The sequence below is a fragment of the Taudactylus pleione genome, unplaced genomic scaffold (assembly GCF_031769625.1).
Source record: "Taudactylus pleione unplaced genomic scaffold, aTauple2 ptg001724l, whole genome shotgun sequence".
NCBI classification, from domain to species: Eukaryota; Metazoa; Chordata; class Amphibia; order Anura; family Myobatrachidae; genus Taudactylus; species Taudactylus pleione.
In genome coordinates, this window is record NW_028286121.1 from 891,670 (window position 1) to 917,521 (window position 25,852).

A 25,852-nucleotide genomic window follows, 5' to 3' on the forward strand; every position below is an offset into this window, starting at 1 on the left:
CCCCTGCTTCACACTGCCTGTAATGTAGGCAGTGTGTTGTGGGGGCGGGGCCAAAATGACGTGATTGCGTGGCTCCGTCCCCCGCCCCGCCAGCAAACGATCATCCACTGGTCGGCCCCGCCCCCGTTTGTTGGCCACGCCCCCCAGTCATGCCGATCTGGCTGCTCCCTCCCGGAAGGGGCAGCCAGATTGTCGGCAAGTATGCTTAAGACACCTCTGTATACACTAAATACTTTCATTCCACCGTTCTGTGAACCTCCATCCCTCTGTAAATGTTGAGATCAGGCTGTATAGAGTGGCAGCCATAATGGGGGCTGGTTTAACCTGGTCTTAGTGCCGAATAAAGGGCCACATGGACCTGGGGTTGAAAGTAAGGAAAGGCCTATATTGGTAAGGGGAGGGGGTGTGACCAGTGCTGTGTAGGTGTGGCCAGTGCTATGAGGGTGTGGCCTGTGCCATGTAAGGGGCATAGATTATTGCAGCCGCTGCAATAATCTATGCCCCTTACATGGCACAGGCCACACCCTCATAGCAATGCAGCATGTAGTTCTCCATGTAGCACTGCCCATGACATGTGTAACGTGTAGGTTTAGTCATGCCACAGTGAGAAGAAGCCGAAGGGAGAACATTACATGGTAAGGGTTCATAAGTGTGAAGGCCTGATCGCTCGGAGGCAGGTGTAAGAGGATTCACCCAATGTAAAATGAAAGCAGAATAGGAGTCCTCACAAGGATTTTCCTTTTGTCTAATGTCACATGACGTCATGTATGCATTTTTATATATGTAATGTCACCTGCACCCTAAACATATACAGTATGATAACTCTGCCCTAGTGGTCAACATTGGTATTGCAACATTTAGTTTAGTTTTGTTTTTGTTTTTTCTGGAGGGGGCTAATATTTATTGGCCTTGGGGAATTCTACAAAACCAGCAAACAGAGTCCAAGGTAACTGGTGCAGGTTTATTGCCGAACCATTGCAGGGTTTCCGGGCTATTGTCAATCCCGAACACCACAAAACAATAAAAGCACCCCCATCAAATAAGATTACAATATAGAATAAGATTAGCTCAAAAGTTTTAGAAAGGAGACTTCCTGGATTCTTTGGGGTCAATTCAATTAGGGACAATGTAGGATGGCACATTTTGTGGACAGTGTGCAGCAGTGGACACCAATCCCATGCCTACTTTAGGCCTACATTGTGCGTTTTCCTACGCACCCTTATGGGGCTACAGGGTACAGTACACGATGTAGGCGCCATGCAGGGTGTTGTAACTAGCGCCCAACAGCCGTCACAGCGGCACATGGTCATCGTCCACACATCGCTTCTAATTGACTTCCCTCTTTGTCTGATGTGCTATACGTATCAATGGCAGGTGCTCTTGGGATTCAGCAGAGGTCTTCTGGGCAGGAACTCTCAGCAGATATGAAGTTTGGCCCAGGGGCACTTTGCGGATCCCCGGGTTCCTTTGGATTTCGGGGGTTTATTTCAGGACCAGGATTCACGAGAGACGTCTGTTCCCAGGACGATGCATTGTGGCTCCTGGACTGGAGCATCCTGATTTCTGGAGATCTGCGGAGTGGATCTCAGAACAGGGTCCTGATGAGTGGATCTCAGAACAGGGTCCTGATGAGTGGATCTCAGAACAGGGTCCTGATGAGTGGATCTCAGAACAGGGTCCTGATGAGTTGATCTCAAAACAGGGTCCTGATGAGTGGATCTCAGAACAGGGTCCTGATGAGTGGATCTCAGAACAGGGTCCTGATGAGTGGATCTCAGAACAGGGTCCTGATGAGTGGATCTCAGAACAGGGTCCTGATGAGATTTTGGTCTTTTAAATCCTGCAGGGTCTGTGCGTGAAGACGGGTGAGGTCTGCCAGCTCCTCCCAGACTATAATCACCGAAAGAGAGAAGGTGTCAGGGTAGGAGGTCACTCAGGACAGGGACAGCAGGGAAGTATGGCGGTAAAGCGAGGTGTGTATACGACAATGATAAAAAGAAGATAGAAGAAGGGAATGGAAATATGAAGGTAGGTGGAGACACAACTAGAGGTCCACGGAGGAGCCTACCGTAGGTATATAACGGAGTCCCTCTAGCTTCTCGGAGCAGAAGACAGTGGAAGAAGCTGACCAAAGCCCCCGTTGAGAGGGACCTCTCCGAGAGCGGAAGGGACCTCAGGTAGGGAAAGTCCACAGCGAGAGGGTTCCGAGGAGGTGGAGAGACACAAGTGGTGACTATGTCCCACACAATGTGCCACACGCCGACATCTGAGGGAAAAAAAAACACCATGATAATATTTGTTACTGAGCGGTATTAATAATTAGAAGAATGTTGTGTATACAAAGTGGATCACATAAACCCCCATAAGGGGGGTAACCCCACTAAATGATTTTCCCTCTACACAGTCCACACAAAGCGTCACCTATGTTCTCTCTCTACACTCACACATCCGCTGACCCCAGGGACAACAGTCCTGTGCGACTGGATCATACAGCCCACCGAGGGCCTCAGCAATCTGGCTGGGCCGATCTGCAATATGTAGCACCTATCCTTGTGTATCACAGTCCCATTTCCCTATAGAGTGTAAGCTTGCGAGCAGGGCCCTCCTACCTCTATGTCTGTCTGTTATTACCCAGTCTCATGGCTGCTTTGTTTCCAGTTGTTCCAGCGCAAATGTTGAAAAAAAAAAAAAAAGTGAATAAATATTACTCTGAAAGTGATCAGTTGCAACTTTACGTCGGTGGATTCGCAGTTCTCGGCTTTAGTAAGCACAGGCGGTGACAGCGAAAGTATTCCCACTGGGATGTAGTTAATTTGCCCGGAGGACGCAATGCTGCCGGTCTAAATCCCGACTATACATGCCCGACACGGGACTTAACATAGGCGTCAAAATACCGACGCCTATCTTAATCCCGACGCCGGAAGCCCGAACCCTGCCATCCCGATCGTCAAGAGCCGGGTAAGTATACTACTTAGCCCGGAGATGGGGGGGTTAGGTTTAGGGATCCCCGGGGGGACTTTGGGTTAGGCACCCCCCGGGGAAGGTTACGGTTAGGCTAGGGGAATGGTGGTTAGGGATAGGCACCACTAGGGGGAGGTTAGGGTTAGGCACCCCCCCGGGAGGGAAAGATTTAGGGCGCGGGAAGGGGGGGTTAGGTTTAGGCACCTCCAGCCGTCGGTATTTCAATCCCATTCCTGCCCACTGTCACATAAAGTCTGCACATTTCAGTGATAGAATATTTTTTATTAATTAGGTTATTAACGTTATGGGTGGTTTACATCTATTTTATATATAAATATATTTTCTTGTAGCAAAGTGCTAATTGTTGAAGGCTTTAGTTATAAATCCCAGCAATAGGACTACCCTGACGCATCCAACCTGTTTTAATTCAAACCTTGTTTTCAGTTTTTAAAATACAGAAAATACATCCGGTGATTGGTGATGGAACTAATAAACATGTGTATAGTAATAAAGTATTAAAAGGGTTTGGGAGAGGGGATCTGATGTGTCGGAGCTTCGCCTTTCTGTATGTGACTGAGGAACATAAAGGTACATGTAACTAAGGACAAGTTTTCCTGGTGTATATTGAAGACTTGCTGAAGGTGCCAGGTCACTGTCATATAAATAGAAGGTGCCCTCTAGCATCCAGGGGTCTCAGATTGCACGGGAAACAGGCATAGTATTCTGCAACGTTGCTGGTTGTCTTTCTATAGTAGTCACCGACGAGATGGTAATTGCCCCCATATAGCGTGTGTACTGCCTGTTTCCAGTGGGCAGAGGAAGAGGTACATTCTCGCCGTTGGTGGATTATACCACCACCCAGTGTTCTGTGTTCTGAGGATCTGGCTCCTGTCCTCAGTCACAGTGGGAAAAAAGGTAGCAGGGGGTGATCAGCAAAATAGGATTCCCCATAGAGAACCTAATCTGTCAGTGGTTTTGGCTCTTGAGTGAATTGGTCCATTGTCTCCTGGAACAGTGCTGAGTGAACTGATCCATTGTCTCCTGGAACAGTGCCGAGTGAACTGGTTCACTGTCTTCAAGAACAGTGCTGAGTGAACTGCTCCATTGTCTCTTTGAACAGGGCTGAGTGAACAGATTCATTGTCTCCTGGAACAGTGCCGAGTGAACCGGTCCATTGTCTCCTGGAACAGTGCTGAGTAAACCGGTTCATTGTCTCCTGGAACAGTGCTGACTGAACCGGTCCATTGTCTCCTGGAACAGTGCCGAGTGAACCGGTCCATTGTCTCCTGGAACAGTGTCAAGTGAACGGATCCATTGTCTCCTGGAACAGTGCCGAGTGAACTGGTCCATTGTCTCCTGGAACAGTGCTGAGTGAATTGGTCCTTTGTATCCTGGAACAGTGTTGAGTGAATTGGTTCATTGTCTTCTGGAACAGTGCTGAGTAAACAGATTCATTGTCTCCTGGAACAGTGCCGAGTGAACTGGTCCATTGTCTCCTGGAACAGTGCCGAGTGAACTGGTTCATTGTCTCCTGGAACAGTGCCGAGTGAACTGCTCCATTGTCTTCTGGAACAGTGCCGAGTGAATTGGTCCATTGTCTCCTGGAACAGTGCTGAGTGAATTGGTCCATTGCATCCTAGAACAGTGTTGAGTGAATTGGTCCATTGTCTCCTGGAACAGTGCCGAGTGAACTGGTCCATTGTCTCCTGGAACAGTGTTGAGTGAATTGGTCCATTGTCTCCTGGAACAGTGCTGAATGAATTGGTCCATTGTCTCCTGGAACAGTGCTGAGTGAATTGGTCCATTGTATCCTAGAACAGTGTTGAGTGAATTGGTCCATTGTCTCCTGGAACAGTGCCGAGTGAATTGGTCCATTGCCTCCTGGAACAGTGTTGAGTGAATTGGTCCATTGTCTCCTGGAACAGTGCTGAGTGAATTGGTCCATTGTATCCTAGAACAGTGTTGAGTGAATTGGTCCATTGTCTCCTGGAACAGTGCCGAGTGAATTGGTCCATTGTCTCCTGGAACAGTGCTGAGTGAATTGGTCCATTGTATCCTAGAACAGTGTTGAGTGAATTGGTCCATTGTCTCCTGGAACAGTGCCGAGTGAATTGGTCCATTGTCTCCTGGAACAGTGTTGAGTGAATTGGTCCATTGTCTCCTGGAACAGTGCTGAGTGAATTGGTCCATTGTCTCCTGGAACAGTGCTGAGTGAATTGGTCCATTGTTTCCTGGCTTGATAAAGCTGACCGCAGCGAAACGCGTGTCAGCATTCCAGCTGTGCACCGCTTCACTCTGAACCTAAAACTATGGGGGTCAATCCAATTAGATTTGAGTTTGCAGGTGCGACTTTGTTTCATGAAACTCGCACACTTCGCACGAATGCTCGCTCCTGAGATACGCTCAATCCAATTATAATTGCCAACTCACTCGTGGGGAGGGTGTGCGAACTTTCTATAGCATGCGACTTGGGAGAAGGGCATGAAAAAGCTGAAAAACCATTCTGGACCCCAAAAAAGTGACAATCAGCAGAATCATACAGAAGGCTGTTAGTGGGCGTGAGGAAAGCACTGGAGGTTTCGAAGTGGTGTAAAATGTATGATTTGTGCTTTAAAAAAATAAAAAGCTAACTTTTTTCATTTAAACTCAAACTAATTGAACAAGAACTGCAAAAAAAAGTGATTTTGTGGTAATATGAGGCCACTTTAAAAAAAATAAAATAAAATGGAAAAAAAATATAATAAAAAGCAATTAGTTTTAATTAAAAAAAAAATACTTTAATTAAATTTGGGGGTGATTTGAGGTTTGTTTTTTTTAACACCTAAAACTTATATGTAGTTATTGGGCCAATTAAGCTAAAGTTCTAAATGCCTAATGATACCCCTTTTACACCGGAGCTAAAACCCGGGTTATTGCAGGGTTAACTCCGGGTAGCTCCTTGGTGTAAAAGAGGACAGGGTTGAATTCCCGGGTCGAGTGACCCAGCAATCCAACCCAGGTAACTTGCAGGGTTTAACACGGGAATGACCCGTGAAACCCTGCAGTGTAAACGGCGCGATCCGGGTCACGATGACCTGGATCACGCCGCATGCCTGGCGATTGGCCGCTTCAGTGGCGTTTGGAGATGACATCATCTCCAAGCGTCCACTTCACCGCCGGAAAAGCCGGGTCACTGCAGACCTGGCTCCAGGTGTGAATGGCGCCGACTCAGGAATATCCTGGGTCGGCGCCAGTGAAATTCCGGGTCTGATCCGGATTGGAACCCTGTTCCCACCTACGGGTCAGACCCGGAATTTAGATATATAAGAGCGGTATTAAAGTGTGCATGTCCTGTTTATACAACATAAGGGTGGGTGGGAGGGCCCAAGGACAATTCCATCTTGCACCTCTTTTTTTTCTTTGAATTATGTACTGTTTGGGGCCTAGTTTTTCAAACTGCCACCCTGTCTGCCACTGCAGTGTCACTCCTAGATGGGCCACGTGTTTGTGCCGCCCACTCGTGTCGCTTAGCATAGTCATCCAGCTACCTCGGTGCAACTTTTTGGATATAAAAACACTATTGTGAGGTGTTCAGAATAGACTGGAAATTAGTGGAAATTAAGGTTATTGAGGTTAATAATAGCATAGGAGCAGAAAAACCCACAAATTCTGTGATTTTAGCTGTTTTTATGCTTTTTTTAAAAAAAAATACAGATCCAAAACACAAAACCCAGAACCCAAAACACGGAAGGGTGGTTTTGGCAAAACCAATCCAGATCCAAAACACGAAGAAAGATCCAGATCCAAAACACGAAAAGTGGCCGGTGCACAGCCCTAATTATTACCATCTATCTCATGCAGCAGAGAGTCGGATCTAACCCTTTCAGCGCCATCTACTGGGTGTAAATTGAGCTACAGTCTATTAGGCAGATTACAAATAAATGTGTGTAGAAGACCTAAGTGTTATGTAGTGTCTCTACAAGCTATGACCGGGATGTCCAGAGCCTCCCCCTTGTCATTCTCCTGAGATTTGATAGAATAATGATTGAGTAATACAAAGAAGATGTTTATAAGTTATAAACATCTTCTTTGTTTATTGCGGCCATTTTCTCGGTGACCTGTGTATACACTATAGACTCCGGGCCCACTCTAGTGCCCAGAATCTATAACTCCTGCGTTGGCCGCGCACAGCTCAGAGCGCTGCCGGGTGCCGATCGGAGAGGAGGGGGCCCGTGACGAAGACTGCACACAGACCCCCCTCCTCACGAGGCACTAATAAAAGTGATTTTTAGGGGACAATCCTATTACGTGCAAATTGTGAGGTGCAAGTTGCTATTTCCGCTTCGAATTCACATAGCGAATTCATTTTGCAATCCAATTAGCTACTCACACTGAGCCAGTCAGACTGAATTCACAACTTTCCACTCGCACCTCCCTGAGGATGAGAGATGGATGGGAAAATCTTTATTTTAAGGTTAAAATGAGGGGACACTGTGCTGAACCCCTTGGACCAGCCCCCCTTTCAATGACTAATCAGGCAATTGGAAGTTTCCAATTAGCTTGATTAGTCCAATAATTACATGTCAATTTTTTGGGTAAAAAAAAATTCCTCAAATTTCCCCAAAATCAACTTTTTCGTTAGTTTAGGCATCCCAAATTTAATTACAATAATTTTTTTGTTGAAAAATAAATGTTTTTTTATATATATATATATTTTTTTTTTTAAAGAAATTTTCAAGGTGCCCTTAAAGTACCCCCAAATCACGTTTTCCTTTTATTTTTATTTTTTTTTGCATTTTTAATTTAATTAGTTTGAGATTAAACTAAAAAAGTTTGTTTAAATTCATTTTCTTGCATTTAAAAAAAAAAAAAAAAAAATCAGGCATTTGACACCATTTAAAAACCTACAGTACCTTCCCAATGCCCACAAACAGCCTTCTATATAGTCCTGCCAACTAAATTATCCATTTTGGGGGGTTCAGGAGGGTCTCCCCACATTTTCATGCATTTCTCTTGCAAATCTCATTTGGCGGTCACTTCGCACCCCTCCGCTGCGAGTAGTGCGAATAGGCATTTTTTTGGGGGGATTGTAGAATTCTCGGGGGTGCGCTTCACGGCGAAGTGTGCGCGTTTCAAGAAACAAACTCGCTACTCGTAATTCGCACCTAATTGGATTGAGCTATGTGCACCATAGAGATAGACAATTCCTTTTTCCCCTCTACTGTAAAAATAAACTTATATTGTCTCTGGCTGCACCCGCTATCAAAAGAACTTAATTACACGATGGTACTATAGGGGCTCAACTGCTAGCTATAATCTATAATTCCTAGTGCGGTGGGTTAAAACGTCTAGAAGTCCCATTGTTTCCAGGCACAGTGCTGTGTATACTGGTCCATTATCTCTGGGCACAGTGCTGAGCGAACTGTACTGTTATCTCTGGGCACGGTGCTGAGCGAACTGGTCCGTTATCATCATAGTGCTGAGTACAGGGGCTTCATTCTGCCCTCTACCGCCCGCAAATTAATGGGATTGTGCAATTGGACTCTGAAGCAGATGCTGCAGACATTTATAACTATGGAAGGAGTGAGGTGGTAGCACTGTCTGACACCCCCTGTTGGCTTATCAGAAGGTATTGCAGGAGTCTTCTATTTCCTAAATCTTTTTGGAAGTTCTGGTGGGTCACAGCCAGCTACTCAGGATGGGCCTGTTGTGTAGCATGTAGGGCAGCTAAGAGGTTGCTTAGAGAGGCCCATGAGGCTTTTGAAGGCTTATCCACAAAAAGCTGAGTTTCAAGAACTGAGGATCAGCCGGGATTGGTTAACGGCTCCGCTGTGAGAACTAGGAGGCTAGTAGTCTTTGGCATCACTACCGAACAGCAGTGTGTACATAGGAACATCGCTCATAAGACCAAATGAAATCTCTGTTGAGTGAAGGCCATTATAGCTCTACTCCCCTGATCCGCTGGGTGGCAAAGTTCACAGTGTTGTCTGAAGAAAGTTTGTATTTGAAGCCAGGTCAGTGTGATGGGTAAGGAGCCCAGACTACCATGGTTTCTACCACTCTGTGGCCCTGATTCAGAGCCAGACGCTCTGACAGAGCGCTCGCTCTGAATCAGGGCTGGCCTTCTTGTTTTTTAGAGCGGCCTCCCGGCCGCTCGAATAGCTGTGGGTGACCACCCACAGCTATAGCGAGCGGCCAGGAAGATGGTCACGATGTTCAAGACCATCGCGACCATCGGCTTGCGACGAGACCCTTGTGGTAGGGTCTCGTTGCCACAAGCCCCAGAGAGATTTTGGCTCTAACAGAGCCGAAAGCACTCCCACTGACATCACTTGTGATGTCAGAGGGGCCGCCTCCGTCTGGGCAGCCACGCCCCCAGCCCACCCACCAAAGGGGGCGTGCTGTCACTCAACATCGACAGCACGCCCCCTTTGGTACGAGACCCGGAGAGACGGTTTGCCCGTCACTATCCGGGTCTCGCGCATGCGCACGCCAGAGCCGGCTCCGTCGTGCGCATGCGCACTGGGCCACCATCAACCCGCTTGCGAGCGCATAGCGCTCGTGAGCGAGTCTGAATCAGGCCCTGTGTGCGGAAGGAAAGCCCTCTATTAGGTTATCATCTGCTGCTGTGTTGAAGTTGATGGGCGCCCAAGTGAAAGATATAGGGGGTCATTCAGACCCAGTCGTTAGCGCCGATGCGCTCGGACCGGGTCGATGGCCCCCCACAGAGCATGCGCACGACGGCGCCGCTACCGAAAGCGCCGGTCGTAGCGGGTCTCGATCCAAGGGGGGCGAGCTGTCGATGTTGATTGACAGCTCGCCCTGTTTGGAAGGCGGGCCGGGCGGGGTGGCAGCCCAGACGGGGGCGTTCCCATGGGAACGTCTACCATTTGGGGGCGGCCCCACTGACATCACTAGTCATGTCAGTGGAGAGCTTCCGGCTCAAACAGAGCCAGAAGCTCTCCGGGGCTTACGACAAGGGAGACCCTACCCTAGGGTCTCGTCGTAAGCCCCGATGGTCGCGATGGTCTTGACCATCGCGACCATCACCTTAGGCGGTCGTAAGGCTGTAGGTGTTAACCCACAGCCTTACCACCGCAAAGGAGGACATCTTGAAAATTCAAGAGGTCCTCCCCTCATTCAGACCTGACTGCGCGCTCTGTGCGACCGGCTCTGAATGAGGTCCATAATGCTTCAACCACGGAAGAGGTCTACTGAGTTCCCTCAAGACACCACACCGGTCTTCCAGCCTTATCGGAGTTACCTTAGTAGAGTTATTTCTTCTTATTACAAACCCCTTTTGGAATAATGTCATTTGCAGTTCTGCTAAGTTCCAGCACAAAAACCCTGAATTGTGGCTAAAGTCATGTTTTTAGACCCTTACCAGTGAATCGGCCAATTGCAGGTCTGCATAACGAGTCTTGACTCGTTACTCCCAGATTCAAATTCCAGGACTTTTTTGGGATTCAATTTGCTAAATTTGTCCAAATTTCCATATTGGTTCAACCGATTTGTCAATCCCTACTCCCGGTCAGAGCCTGAATAAGACACGGGACGGGTGGACGACCTCTGCTCCCGGTGCAATACGTGGAAATGTCACGTGCGACAGAACAGTCTGCAGACCCAGGTGCTCTAAGTGGTGACCATGCAGTCACTGTGCAGCCCCTTTTCTGTGTGAGGCTCAAGGGCGGCCATTCGTTACCCATCTACAGCATCAACCTGGGCAACAGATGCCATCGGAAATGAAAATTATCCTGACACTGCTGCCACGCACACATGCACCGGCTGTTATTGCTAGCATAGAACGGAGGCTTTCACGTGTAGGACGTCCCGTGTGCCTCACCTTTAGTGTCCCACTCAGCGTAAGATGGCAGCGCTAGTGGCGAGTCTTTGTCGCAGAGTTCTGCGCCGGTAAAACGCCGGTGGTTGGACCTGACCCAAACGTATGGGTGGCCATACTTGGCGTAGGCTGCCAGCAGGAAAAGAGTGCAGTGCGTTTCCTGAAGTGACAGAATGGGACGAGAATTGGAGATAGAGAAATGCATTAGAAGAAGATGATTACAATTGATGTACAAAGAGAGAAATGCATTGGGTTTAACTTTATATATGAAGTTATTCTACTGGTACTCTATCTAGGTAACAATTATAAGAAAGAGCCTGGCGCTAATGATGTATTAAAATAAAATATTAAATTGCCATAAAGAGTATAATAATCTAGCAGCAAAGGATCAGTGTGCTTGTGGTTGCACACAAAAAAAACACCTATAAACCAGGGACCTCATTCAGAGCCGCTCGCAAAAAGCCAGCGCTTGCTCTGAATGAGGGCGGCCGCTTTTTTTTTTAGCTGGCCTCCTGGCCGCTCGCTAAGCTGTGGGTGACCACCCACAGCTTTTGCGAGCGGCCAGGTGATGGTGGTGATGGTCGCGACCATCGGGATTGTGACGAGACCCTTGTGGTAGGGTCTCGTCTGCCGCAAGCCCCAGTGAGCTTCCTGCTCTAATAGAGCCGGAAGCTCACTACTGACATCACTGGTGATGTCAGTAGGGCCGCCCACAAGGAACGCCTCCGTTTGTCCAGCTACCCCCCCCTGCACGCCTACAAAACGGGGCGAGCTGTCGATCAACATCGACAGCCGCCCCGTTTGTAGCGAGCCCCCCCGGAGCGAGTGAATTTCTCACTCGCTCCAGGGCTTGCGTGCGCAGTGCCCCACCCTCGACCCGCTTGCGAGCGGCACTGAATGAAGGCCCAGGTGTTACACAATAACAGCAGAATTAACACCCAATTATAAAATATAAGCTAGTATAGGAAATATCGTAGATTCAAAATCATAAACACGTTTATTATCACATGTACAATCCTCTTCATCTCATGCATCACAATCCTCTTCCTTATCATCATCTTCAGCTCCTGTACCACAATCCTCATCATCCTCTACCTCACCACAATGATTGTCATTATTTTATTTTAGTTCATCACAATTTTCTTCTAATCTATTGCACCAAAATCTTCATCAGCTACTTTCTATGTACCAATATTTCCCCCCGATCTGTTATTATCGTCCTATTCCAACCATTTATTTTTACCCACCTCCTACAACGATACAAATAACATTTGGATCTAGAGTATAAATTGTTTTTCCAACATATTAATTGCTATCCATACTATTTGGAGATTGTTCCGTATGTGCTAAATTTGCCGTTTGTTGACCGGTCAATGGGTTATACTGTAATGTACATGTGATAATAAATGTGTTTCTAATTTTGAATCTACAATATTTCCTATACTAGCTTATACTTTATAAATTAGCGCAAGGGTGTTCTTTCTGCCACTCTATGTAGGTGTAAAAAAAAATATATAATTGGTTTCCAGGTGCAGACAAAGATATAAGTGTTATGGTGCTGATTAATATTTTGGTGCAAGAGAAGGGGGGGGTGAGAATATATTGGCATATAAGTAGCTGATGAAGTTTTTGGTGCATGAGATAGAAGAAAATTGTGATGAACCTAAAGAAAATAATGACAATCATTGTATTATGTTATGCGCCTTGGCCCCAGATGACCTCCTGCTGCTGCCCAGGGGTGTATCTAGGGATCCAAGCGGCCCTGGAAATGTAATGGACTGGCAATATACAGTGCCCCCAGTAGTAATCCCCCTATGCTGCATTGCCCCCAGTAGTAGTCCCCCCTATGCTGCATTGCCCCCAGTAGTAACCCCCCCTATGCTGCATTGCCCCCAGTGGTAGTCCCCCTATACAGTGCCCCAGTAGTAGTCCCCCCTATACAGTGCCCCCAGTAGCAGCCATCCCTCCCAGTAGCGGCCACCCCTTATACAGTGCTCCCACTCTGCTGTGCCAGGCTTACACACTCACTCACACAGAAGAAAAAAAAATACAACTTACCTGATCCCCGCTCCTGACGCGACCGCCGCTGTCCGCTCCGAGTCCCGGCTCTTCTCTTGCACTATGTTAGAAACGTCTCTGCCATCACCCACTGCGGGTGGAGCCAGAAGACAGAGTTCATGAGTGAGCTCTAGCCGGCTCCCTCCGTGGACGACGCAGCAGCCAATGAGAGTCTGTCTGACCCTCATTGGCTGGCCGCTATAACAAACACAAAGCTGCTGCTGGCGGCTGTGTATTTGTAAGCTGTGTGTAGGACAGACCGCTCTCACTGCGGTCTGCCCTACACTTGTTGGGCCGAGGGACTAGCGGGGGCATTAGTCCACCCTTTGGCTGCTGGTTGCACTGCCGGACCGCGCCCCCCCTTTGGTCGGCGCCCCTGGCGAGTGCCATCCTTGCCAATGGGTAGATACGCCCCTGCTGCTGCGGCTCGGAGGGCTATACACAAAAAGTAGCTGCAGCCAGAAAGTAGTCCCAGGCTGCAGGGCTACACCAAACGCTGGTGACCGGGAGCCGCATTGTAAGAGTAAAAGCCCAGCCGCACAGTTCCAGGTACAGGATACGGTGGAGGATTGGATTGACCACTGGTGCACTGCATCGGGGGAGTGTGCACACAAAGAGGCTGCAGCCAGGACAACTGTCCAAGTCTGCAGGAATATAAGAGGTCAAAAGCTGTGAGACCGGAAAAGCTGGCCTCCAGCACCCAGTACTAAGAGGGGACAGCGAGGAGCACTGCAGCCTGGCCTGAGTCTAGCGGCTGTGGCAATTAGACAGGCTCACCACAATGTAGGCTGCAGGAGGGGGAGCTTAGCGCTAAAGTGTTGCAGCACCATGTCCCCATATACCCAGAAGTAGTCAGTACAAGAAGCCGGTGATAGGAGCCTGTGTGGAACGAGCGATTCCAGGTGCCAGTGGTAGGAGCCTGTGTGGAACGAGTTATACCAGGTGCCGGTGGTAGGAGCCTGTGTGGAACGAGTAATACCAGGTGCCGGTGGTAGGAGCCTATGTGGAACGAGTGATACCAGGTGCCAGTGGTAGGAGCCTATGTGGAACGAGTGATACCAGGTGCCAGTGGTAGGAGCCTATGTGGAACGAGTGATACCAGGTGCCAGTGGTAGGAGCCTGTGTGGAACGAGTGATACCAGGTGCCAGTGGTAGGAGCCTGTGTGGAACGAGTGATACCAGGTGCCGGTGGTAGGAGAATGTGTGGAACGAGTGGTTCCAGGTCCCAGTGGTAGAAACCTGTGTGGAACAAGCGATTCCAGATGCTGTTGGTGAGCCTGTGAGGACGAGCAGTTCCAGGTGCCTTTGTGGAATGAGTGGTTCCAGCTCCCAGTGGTAGGAGTCTGTGTGGAATGGGTGGTTCCAGGTGCCAGTGGTAAGAGCCTGTGTGGAACGAGCAATTCCAGATGCTGGTGGTAGGAGTCTGTGTGGTACAAGCAGTTCTAGGTGCCGATGGTAGGAGCCTGTGCAGAACGAATGGTTTCAGGTCCCAGTGGTAGGAGACCATGCGGAACGAGCAGTTCCAGGTCCCGAGGGTAGGAGCCTGTGCGGAATGAGTGGTTTCAGGTCCCAGTGATAGGAGCCTGTGTGGAAAGAGCAGTTCCAGATGCTGGTGGCAGGAGCCTGTGTGGAACGTTCCAGGTCCCAGTGGTAGGAGCCTGTGCGGAACAAATGGTTTCAGGTCCCAGTGGTAGGAGCCTGTGTGGAACAAGCAGTTCCAGGTCCCGATGGTAGGAGCTGGTGTGGAACGAATGGATCCAGGTCCCAGTAGTAGGAGCCTGTGAGGAACGAGCAGTTCCAGGTGCCGGTGGTAGCCTGTGTGCCGGTGGTAGGAGCCTGTGTGGAACGAGCGATTCCAGATGCTGGTGGTAGGAGCCTGTGTGGAACGAGCAGTTCCAGGTGCTGGTGGTAGGAGCCTGTGTGGAATGAGTGGTTCCAGGTCCCAGTGGTAGGAGCCTGTGTGGAACGACTAGTTCCAGGTCTCAATGTTAGGAGCCTGTGTGGAACCAGTGGTTCCAGGTGTCAGTTGTAGGAGCCTGTGTGGAACAAGTGGTTCCAGGTGCTGGTGTAGGAGCCTAGAGGTGGCAGCAGTTACCCAATCACTATGCAGTGGGAGGAGTCAGTAAGAGGTGATTACTGTGAGAAGGAAGTTTCTAAGATGGTGGAGTAAACACACTCAGGTAACTCAGGGATGAGTAGCACCCTGTATTCTATCAGTGACAAAAATCTGTGATCGCCTGGCGGAGTGAGGGCATTCGGTCACAATGATGATTATGAGGATTGCGGAATTCCGATGCAGGAGCTGAATACTCGTGAAGTTTATGATGCAGGAACTGAAGATAATGGTTATGATGATTGTGGTGCAGGAGCTGACAATGAGAATTGTGATGCAGGAGCTGAAGATGATGAGGTTTATGATGCAGAAGCTGAGTTTGATTGTGGTGCAGGAGCTGTTGATTATATTTCTGATGCAGGAGCTGAAGATGATGATTGTGATGCAGGAGCTGAAGATGATGGTTGTGGTGCAGAATCTGAAGATGATAATGGGGAGGATTGTGGCGCAAGAGCTGAAGATGATGATGAGGAGGATTAGGATGCAGTAGCTGAAGATGATGATGGGGAGGATTGTGGTGCAGGATCTGAAGATGATGATGGAAAGGATTGTGGTGCAGGATCTGAAGATGATGATGGAAAGGATTGTGGTGCAGGATCTGAAGATGATGATGGAAAGGATTGTGGTGCAGTAGCTGAAAATGAGGAGTAGGATTAGGATGCAGGAGCTGAAGTTGATGAGAAGGAGGATTGTGGTGCAGGATCTGAAGAATATGATGGGGAGGATTGTGGTGCAGGAGCTGAAAATGAGGAGGAGGAGGAGGAGGATTAGGATACAGGAGCTGAAGATGAGGAGGATTGTGGTGCAGGAGCTGCAGATGATGATGAGGAGGAGGAGGATTGTGGTGCAGGAGCTGAAGATAATGAGTAGGAGGAGGATTGTGGTGCAGGAGCTGAAGATGATGAGGTGGCTGATTGTGGTGCAGGAGCCGAAGATGACGATGAGGAGGATTATGATCCAGGACGTGAAAATGATGAGAAGGATTGTGGTGCAGGAGCTGCAGATGAGGAGGAGGAAGATTGTGGTTCTGAAGATGATGAGGTGGCTGATTGTGGTGCAGGAGCCGAAGATGACGATGAGGAGGATTATGATGCAGGAGCTGAAAATGATGAGGAGGGTTGTGGTGCAGGAGCTGCAGATGAGGAGGAGGAGAATTGTGGTGCAGGAGCTGAAGATGATGAGGTGGCTGATTGTGGTGCAGGAGCTACAGATGAGGAGGAGGAGTGGTGCAGGTGCAGGTGGTGAAGATGATTAGGAGGGTTGAAGTGCAGGAGCTGCAGATGATGATGAGGAGGAGGATTGTGGTGCAGGAGCTGAAGATAATGAGTAGGAGGAGAATTGTGGTGCAGGAGCTGAAGATGATGAGGTGGCTGATTGTGGTGCAGGAGCCGAAAATGATGAGGAGGGTTGTGGTGCAGGTGCTGAAGATGATTAGGAGGACTGTGGTGCAGGAGCTGCAGATGATGAGGAGGAGGAGGATTGTGGTGCAGGAGCTTAAGATGGTTAGGAGGATTAGGATGCAGGAGCTGAAGATGATGATGATGAGGAGGAGGATTGTGGTGCAGGAGCTGAAGATGATTAGGAGGATTAGGATGCAGGAGCTGAAGATGATGATGAGGAGGAGGATTGTGGTGCAGGAGCTGAAGATGATGATGAGGAGGAGGATTGTGGTGCAGGAGCTGAAGATGAGTAGGAGGATTAGGATGTAGGGGCTGAAGATGATGAGGAGTAGGATTAGATGATGAGGAGGGAGCTGAAGATAAAGAGGATTTTGGTGCAAGAATAGAAAACTATGAGAATTTGGATGCAGAGTTTGCTCTGCAGGAGAAGTGAATGAGGATTGTGGTGTAGGAATAACAGAGGAGGATTGTTGTACAGGGGAAATTGATTATTGGGCTTTAGGTGCAGGAACATAAGGATTGAGATACAACTGAGGGTAGAATATTAGGGTTGAGCTGCAGGCTAAAGATGAGCTACAAGTGAAGAAGAGTATAAAGTAATTTAGCTGTAGGCTGATATAGAGAAATGTTAGGTTGCCATCTAGCAGTGCAGATGCGTGAATAATATTGGGTAAAGTGATTACTGAGGATTGAAGCTTGACAAATGGTCTGCATGCAGAATCTTACCGGGATAGCAATTTCCCTGTCACAAGGAGAGGCGGGAGGTAGCAGGGCAGAGGATCTGGAGAGAAAGAGAGAGAGAGATAGTGATTTCCAGTAGATAAAGCAACGCTAAGTTCTAGCATGGAGTGATAAAAGTACATATAGTGTATATACCGAGGTGTGGACGGGTCACTGCTGTATGTAGGTAGGTAACAACTGTTATCACTGCTGAGAGACCCGGGAGAGCGGGCCGGTGGGCAGCTCTGGGAAGCAGACAGAGCGAGAGGGTATAAGAGGCCATAGGGTTATGTAGAGGAGGCCGGTCATCACCAGACACAGAGACTCACCAGGTCATCGTTCACCACAGTCAGTAGAATCTCCTCTCTCCCCCTCAGCCAGGGCTGAAAGTATCGGAACCCCTGGACAAGGGACACAGAAGTGGTGTAAATGTTAATGCTTGCGTCTTATCTCACCCACTGCTGGGGATGCCAATGTCTTCATTCCTAGAGTAGGACATGCACCCACAAAGCTGATATGACACCGAGATCCCTCAGTCTGGTACAGGGCACATTTCCTAGATGGTCAAATAGTGCTTGCCCTTCCGGGGGTTTTTATGGGGGTGGGGCCAAAATGAAGAAGGGGGTCATGTTTGGCCCCTTGTATGGGCTAGTAAACCGCTAAAGCCAGAATTATTGAAAGACCATTCTTGGTTTCCTGCAGATAACTCTGGGTCTCCCCAATATTTAGGATGGCGGAGTCTGTTGCCCTCCGAGGGGCCACTCATCATTTTTAGGTTTGTTGTTTTATTAATGCACGAATATGGAAAAGAGATGCACACACTGCACATAGAGTACTGGGAAAAGCTTGGGAGTAGGGCCCTAGCATTATATATTCTTACCTGGCTCTAGACTGCCCAGACAAGGCTGACTCCATGTCTAATGCTAACACCAATGGTGGAGGTTACTGGGTCCTTGTTTCAGCAAGTGTCCTTGTATCGGCCTTGGCCGCCTGCTTTGTATTATCCCTGCCCCCTCCTCTTCCGCTGCTAATTTTTCATTAAAAAAAAAAAAAAAGTCAGGAATTTTTTTGGGGGGGGAGTGAATATAGGGGTGTGACGTCTACAGAACCCATCTGCTATCTGCTCCTCCTCACATTACATATTGCTCTAATACCACGTACTGTGCCGTCCTTTGTATAGTGACCTGTGATGCCATATGCTGACTTGTGATATCCCCTACCACTCTAAACTACTACGTTATTGCCTGCTGGCTGATGTAGTGCGCCCAGAGTGGGCTCCCCCCTGCATATGAGATCCGTCCTTTGTGTGTACAGAATACATTGTGTTATATATCTGTGCACACTTATATGGGAGAGAGGGAGGGAGGGAGGGAGAGAGGAGGAGGAAGAGAGGGAGGGAGGGAGGGAGAGAGGAGGAGGAAGAGAGAGAGGGAGGGAGAGAGAGAGTCAGGGAGAGAGAGAGAGAGAGAGAGAGAGAGAGGAGGAGGAAGAGAGAGAGGGAGGGAGAGAGGAGGAGGAAGAGAGAGAGGGGGAGGAAGAGAGGGAGGGAGGAAGGAAGGGAAAGAAGAGGAGGAAGAGAGGGAGGGAGGGAGGGAGAGAGGAGGAGGGAGAGAGAGAGGGAGAGAGGAGGAGGAAGGGAGGGAGAGAGGAGGAGGAAGGGAGGGAGAGAGGAGGAGGGAGAGAGAGGGAGGGAGAGAGGAGGAGGAAGAGAGGAGGAGGAGGAGGAAGAGAGGAGGAGGAAGAGAGGGAGGGAGAGAGGAGGAGGAAGAGAGGAGGAGAAAGAGGGAGGGAGAGAGGAGGAGGCAGGGAGGGAGAGAGGGAGGGAGAGAGGAGGAGAAAGAGGGAGGGAGAGAGGAGGAGGAAGAGAGGAGGAGAAAGAGGGAGGGAGAGAGGAGGAGGAAGAGAGGGAGGGAGGGAGAGAGGAGGAGGAAGAGAGGGAGGGAGGGAGAGAGGAGGAGGAAGAGAGGGAGGGAGGGAGAGAGGAGGAGGAAGAGAGGGAGGGAGAGAGGAGGAGGGAGAGAGAGAGAGAGAGAGAGAGAGGAGGAGGAAGAGAGAGAGGGAGGGAGAGAGGAGGAGGAAGAGAGGAGGAGAAAGAGGGAGGGAGAGAGGAGGCGGCAGGGAGGGAGAGAGGGAGGGAGAGAGGAGGAGGAAGAGAGGAGGAGAAAGAGGGAGGGAGAGAGGAGGAGGAAGAGAGGGAGGGAGGAAGAGAGGAGGAGAAAGAGGGAGGGAGAGAGGAGGAGGAAGAGAGGGAGGGAGAGAGGAGGAGGAAGAGAGGGAGGGAGGGAGAGAGGAGGAGGAAGAGAGGGAGGGAGAGAGGAGGAGGGAGAGAGAGAGAGAGAGAGAGAGGAGGAGGAAGAGAGAGAGGGAGGGAGAGAGGAGGAGGAAGAGAGGAGGAGGAAGAGAAGGAGGGAGGGAGAGAGGAGGAGGGAGAGAGAGAGAGGAGGAGGAAGAAAGGGAGGGAGAGAGGAAGAGAGGAGGAGAAAGAGGGAGGGAGGAAGAGAGGAGGAGAAAGAGGGAGGGATGAAGAGAGGAGGAGAAAGAGGGAGGGAGGAGGAGGAAGAGAGGGAGGGAGAGAGAGGAGGAGGAAGAGAGAGAGGGAGGAAGAGAGGGAGGGAGGTAGAGAGGAGGAGGAGGAAGAGAGGGAGGGAGAGAGGAGGAGGAGGAGGAAGAGAGGGAGGGAGAGAGGAGGAGGAAGAGAGGGAGGAAGGGAGAGAGGAGGAAGGGAGAGAGGAGGAGGAAGAGAGAGAGGGAGGGAGAGAGGAGGAGAAAGAGAGGGAGGGAGGAAGGGAGAGAGGAGGAGGAAGAGAGAGAGGGAGGGAGAGAGGAGGAGGAAGAGAGGGAGAGAGAGGGAGGGAGAGAGGAGGAGGGAGAGAGAGGGAGGGAGAGAGGAGGAGGAAGAGAGGAGGAGAAAGAGGGAGGGAGAGAGGAGGAGGAAGAGAGGAGGAGAAAGAGGGAGGGAGAGAGGAGGAGGAAGAGAGGGAGGGAGGGAGAGAGGAGGAGGGAGAGAGAGAGAGAGAGAGAGAGAGGAGGAGGAAGAGAGGAGGAAGAGAAGGAGGGAGGGAGAGAGGAGGAGGGAGAGAGAGAGAGAGAGGAGGAAGAGAGGGAGGGAGAGAGGAAGAGACGAGGAGAAAGAGGGAGGGAGGAAGAGAGGAGGAGAAAGAGGGAGGGAGAGAGGAGGAGGAAGAGAGGGAGGGAGAGAGAGGAGGAGGAGGAAGAGAGAGAGGGAGGAAGAGAGGGAGGGAGGTAGAGAGGAGGAGGAGGAAGAGAGGGAGGGAGAGAGGAGGAGGAAGAGAGGGAGGAAGAGAGGGAGGAAGGGAGAGAGGAGGAAGAGAGAGAGGGAGGGAGAGAGGAGGAAGAGAGAGAGGGAGGGAGAGAGGAGGAGAAAGAGAGGGAGGGAGGGAGAGAGAGGAGGAGGAAGAGAGGGAGGGAGGGAGAGAGAGGAGGAGGAAGAGAGAGAGGGAGGAAGAGAGGGAGGGAGGTAAAGAGGAGGAGGAAGAGAGGGAGGGAGAGAGGAGGAGGAAGAGAGGGAGGAAGGGAGAGAGGAGGATGGGAGAGAGGAGGAGGAAGAGAGAGAGGGAGGGAGAGAGGAGGAGAAAGAGAGGGAGGGAGGAAGGGAGAGAGGAGGAGGAAGAGAGAGAGGGAGGGAGAGAGGAGGAGGAAGAGAGGGAGAGAGAGGAGGAGGAGGGAGAGAGAGGGAGGGAGAGAGGAGGAGGAAGAGAGAAAGGGAGGGAGAGGGAGAGAGGAGGAGGAAGAGAGGGAGGGAGTGAGAGAGGTTTAATGTCACCTGCAGTGATCCCAAGAGAGCCAGATCAGACAGGAACTCCTGCCACCTCTCTTGTTCTGCATCCTATAGGGAAGACACACAGCGCATTTAGTACACTTACACACAGGTATAATAATACACACATTCACATAATGCACACTTACTAAGTAAAATACATAAATATTGTGACTATGACTATGTCCCCCTGTCCACCCCTGTTAACTTTAATAACTGGTTTGAACTTCACTTGTAGCTGGTAAAGCCTGGGTTATCAGGATCACAGGCTGGTAACCACGTGTGGTGCCACTAGGGGCGCTGTGTGGCCGAGGTCCTCTTTGTCACATGTCAGTGAGCAGGCTGATATCTCTATGAGGTCACTTGCCATGGGGGACACCTGGTCCAATGCGCTGTGACCGACTGTTATTAACTACATTATTTGGTTCTGCAACTCATACTAGCCAATGAGAAGTTTGCCCTCATTTTCCAACTGCTCTGGGAAGATGACAGCTAGAGCCTGATTGTTTGCCATTGGTTTCAGTCCCTTTGAGCACCAGTTTATGATATAAGCCCCTTTGTGATGGGCATCAGATGAATAGACTTGATTTAGGGCTGATTTAGAGATGGACCGTATTGGCTGTGCAACACCATCCAACCCGTATGCAAATGCAGCAGGAGGTGTTTGTAGGAAAATAGACACTTCCTTGCTGCATCTACGATCCCAGTGCAGCGTCCGTAGTCCCCAATGGTTGCTCCTTTGGCCAGGTCCTGGCAGCTGCGAAGCCAATCTGCATCCATCGACGCAGACCCTGGCCCCATCTCTCCCGGAACAGGTGGGCGACACGTCCCTACCCTGTACCTCTCTGAATCAGGCCCTTGGTCAGCAGTAGGGATGGCCATCGATGATACTATTGGTGGCTAACCTCGATGGCATGAAACCATAGACGGAGAACCATGGATGGCAGCAGGCCAATCAGAGGTTGGGGGGTGGGGCTTTGTGGGTTGCTTCAGGGGGAGGAGCTAGGCTCTGTGTCTCGGCACCAGAGGGAAAAGTAAAATAAAACTTAGTTCATCTAGCAGGGGTGGGCAATAAGAGGGCGTACAGCTGTTGTTGAACTACGCATCCCAGCATGCCTTGCAACAGTATTAGCAAGGCCAAATAGCACAACTATTACAGGGCATGCTGGGATGTGTAGTTCTACAACAGCTGGAGGGGGGGAAGCTTATTGCCCACCCCTAATCTAGAGAGATAGGGCAATGGGTAACAAACATATATATATATATATATATATATATATATAACTAAAGAGGCAGAACAGACCAATAACATGTTACATATAAAACAAAAAAAAAACTAGGTACAATATATTTAGGTGTGTATTATATCTATTTATATTAGGGGTGAGCGGGTTCGGTTTTACTCGGTTCTTATCGCCACTTTACCGCAAATTTGGCTCGATTTTATTCGCTATCCAAAACACATGTTCGGCGACAGCCAATAAAAAGATCCGGGTAAAACCGAACCCGCTCACCCCTAATTTATATAACACATGTAGCATGTATTATTTTATTATGTCACACCGGCTGCAGTGCAGGCGACGTGGGATCTACACAGGACTCACCCTGCAGCTTCTCATGGTGACGTGACACAGATGGAGAGTACCAGCCTCACGGTGTCACCCCTGCAGTCCTCTCCTGGCTGACTGGTCCGCCGTCCATCCATTCATGTCCTCCTGTATCTAGTACTCAGCTCTCTCCTCCCCGTATTGTCTGCATCACTCTTCTCCTCCTCCTCCTCCTTCTCTATTCCCCCCCCCCCCTCTGCAATGTAATCCCACCCAGCAATGCCTTGCCAGGGAGACACACAGATAGAGCAGCCTGCAGTGCAGCAGGGGCCAATGCCTGTATACGGTATAATAGAACTGCATTCTAATTCCCATTCCAGAATATAACTAAATAAATGTCTAATAAATAGGGAAAGCTCTTTGTAACCAGCATCTTAAATCAATTTTTCGTTAGTTTATGAATCCTGAAACATACATAACAGATTATTGCGCTGCTGTCAAAGAACACTACTCTCCTAAAATCAGAGCGTCCCAATACAGAGGGATGGCTACAGCGTGACAGGAGCGCATTTCCGGTACAAAGAACTAATTCTAGGAAAAAAAACACATCTGAAGCTGAATAGCAATGTTTCCAGAATACCAGCTTTGCTTAATATTCCAGCCAACTAGGTTAGTGCATCGCAGCAAGAAATAGGTTGGAGCATCGTGAAGTCTGGTCAGCTGGAAAATGAACAGAGGGCCTGATTCAGAGCCGGACGCTATTTGCGCTCGCTCGTTCAGAAAAAGGGGCCAGCTATTTAAATTGAGCGCTCGCTCTTTGCGGTCTGTTGACGCCTCTATGACTGAGCGAGCGAACGAAACATGCGCTCGCTATTTTGTAAAGACGCCCCCTGGCTGTTCGCATCCTACGTCATCTCCTCTATTTATTAGATTAATCGAGTACATCGAAAGGCATCTGAACTGCTCGCAGTGCTTGTGGTTGGATTTCCCTACTGCAATCATGCGAACAGTTCAGGCTAAGAAACAACCAAGTGACGTGGTCGATGACGCTGCTTTGTTAATTATGCACACCCTTAAAAGGCCCGTTTTGACCGTTTGGCACGCCTGCGTTCGGATCTCCACTCCCCGTTTTCAAGCACCTTCCCCTGTTACCACCCACAAACGCCTCATCCTGTCACTCAAATTAGCAGGCATTCGCTATTTTGTGAGCGCTCGATTTCTGACCACAATGACTGGTTGGCGCATGCGCATTACGACCCATACGCATGCGCAGTTGTGCGAACATCGCTCAGAGCGAACGAGCGGCCGCTTACGAGCGACTCTGAATCAGGCCCAGAGATGGTAGTAATAGACCACACGGATCCTTAGGACCCCACACGGTTCACGTTTTGCAGGTCACCCAGCAGGTGCACAGGTGTAGTCATTACTCAATGACACATTCTAGGAGATCCACAGGTGGTTTTAATTAATTCACTTTTGATTCTGTGAAGAGACCTGGAAAACATGCACTGTGTGGGGTCCTAAGGACTGAGTCTGAGAACCTGTGTAATAGACGGTATAACATGCACCAAAAGAACATCGCAATGATGGCTGGTGGCATATCGCGAGGCACCAGAATTAACCCCATCGACGCTAGATACAGGCTTGCTAACTCCTTTAGGGTACGATAACCTAGAACAGCAGTTCTCAAACTCGATCCTCAGGACCCCACACAGGTCACGTTTTCCACGATACCCAGCAGGTGCACTCATCACTCACTGACACATTTTAAAAGATCCACAGGTGGAGCTAATCATTTCACTTTCGACTCCGTGAGGAAACCTGGAAAACATGCAGTATTTGGGGTCCTGAGGACAGTGGACCTCATTCAAACTCGGTCCCAAGCGCTGAGCACTCACAACTGGGTCGATGTTAAGGCCCTACGCACGTGCAGCGGCCGCACTGCGCGTGCACAACCCCTTACAAAAGGGCCAACAACCTCTATCACCTGGGGTCAATCAAAGGACGGCCCCAGTAGTCCCGGCGCTAAAGAACCAATGTAAATAAATTGGGAAATGTATATACCTTAATACACAGAATAGCAACTGACATTTAGATTTTGCAGCACTAACACAAAAAGAAAACACAACCCAGAAAAAATTGGAATAGATTGCGCTACTGTGACTAGACAATAATAACGAGTGCTTGATTGATAATTAATAACACCTTAGCCTCTCTGAATCAAAAACAGACAACATTTATTAAACATACAATATAAATTGATAAAAAAAGATAAAATGTATCTCTTAAATAAGAGTATAATTCAATACAATTGTTGCAACAACTCATGTGGCCACATAAAATAATATCCACTGGTAGATCTTTTATCCAATGCGGGATAAAACTTATTGTAAGTTCAATTAGCAGGTCAAAAGCTCACCGTTTCTCATAAACACGTAGTGGGAGCAGTCTGCACAGGCTTGATGTAACAACCAGTTGGTAATTGTAATATACCGGGCTTGTGTAGTAAAGGTAAAGTGGCGGCTGGAGTGAGGTGTATATCCGTGCTGTGCTGCAGTCCCGAATCGCTTCCCCGCTAAGCAGCAGGCGATGGGCGGCACGCAGCTCTCAGCGTTGCCGGAGCTGTGAGTCGCCAGTTGATATAGGCAGCAAATTAGCGGCTGTACTGGGACCGGCACCCGTCCTGTGCCACGTGTGCCGGTCCCAGTACAGCCACTAATTTGCTGCCTATATCAACTGGTTGTTACATCAAGCCTGTGCAGACTGCTCCCACTACGTGTTTATGAGAAACGGTGAGCTTTCGACCTGCTAATTGAACTTACAATAAGTTTTATCCCGCATTGGATAAAAGATCTACCAGTGGATATTATTTTATGTGGCCACATGAGTTGTTGCAACAATTGTATTGAATTATACTCTTATTTAAGACATACAATATAAATTGATAAAAATAGATAAAATGTATGTTTAATAAATGTTGTCTGTTTTTGATTCAGAGAGGCTAAGGTGTTATTAATTATCAATCAAGCACTCGTTATTATTGTCTAGTCACAGTAGCGCAATCTATTCCAATTTTTTCACTACAAAAGGGGCGGCTGTTGATGTTGATCGACAGCTCGGCCCGTTTTGTATTCGGGGCGGGGGGTGGCTACACAAACGGAGACGTTCCCAAGCGAACGCCTGCCGTTTTGTGGGCGGCCGCACTGACATCAGCAGTGATGTCAGTGGGGAACTTCCTGCTCGATCAGAGCAGGAAGCTCCCTGGGGCTTGCGGTTGCCGAGACCCAACCTTAGGGTCTCGTCGCAAGCCACGATGGTCTTGACCATCGCGACCATCAACCTGGTCAGTCACTAAGCTGTGGGTGGTAACCCACAGCTTAGCTAGCGACCAGCAAGCCGCACTAAAAAAAAAGAAGCGGCCGCCCTCATTCAGAGAGAGCGATCGCCTCTGAATGA

The 25,852-nt window shown here is 49.3% G+C and overlaps 1 protein-coding gene across 1 annotated transcript; it reads right to left on the reverse strand.

Annotated features, from left to right (window-relative positions):
• Window positions 1-1,695: 1,695 nt before the first annotated feature.
• LOC148439522 (uncharacterized) lies at window positions 1,696-22,581 on the reverse strand. Its single transcript, XM_088464630.1, has 8 exons — window positions 22,454-22,581; window positions 20,856-20,918; window positions 17,401-17,472; window positions 17,228-17,316; window positions 17,078-17,132; window positions 10,784-10,940; window positions 2,069-2,266; window positions 1,696-1,890 (listed from the first exon to the last, which is right to left on the reverse strand). Exons 1-8 carry the CDS (start codon window positions 22,466-22,468, stop codon window positions 1,802-1,804), a joined length of 738 nt encoding a protein of 245 aa, XP_088320756.1. The 5' UTR covers window positions 22,469-22,581; the 3' UTR covers window positions 1,696-1,801.
• Between the last annotated feature and the right edge of the window lie 3,271 nt (window positions 22,582-25,852).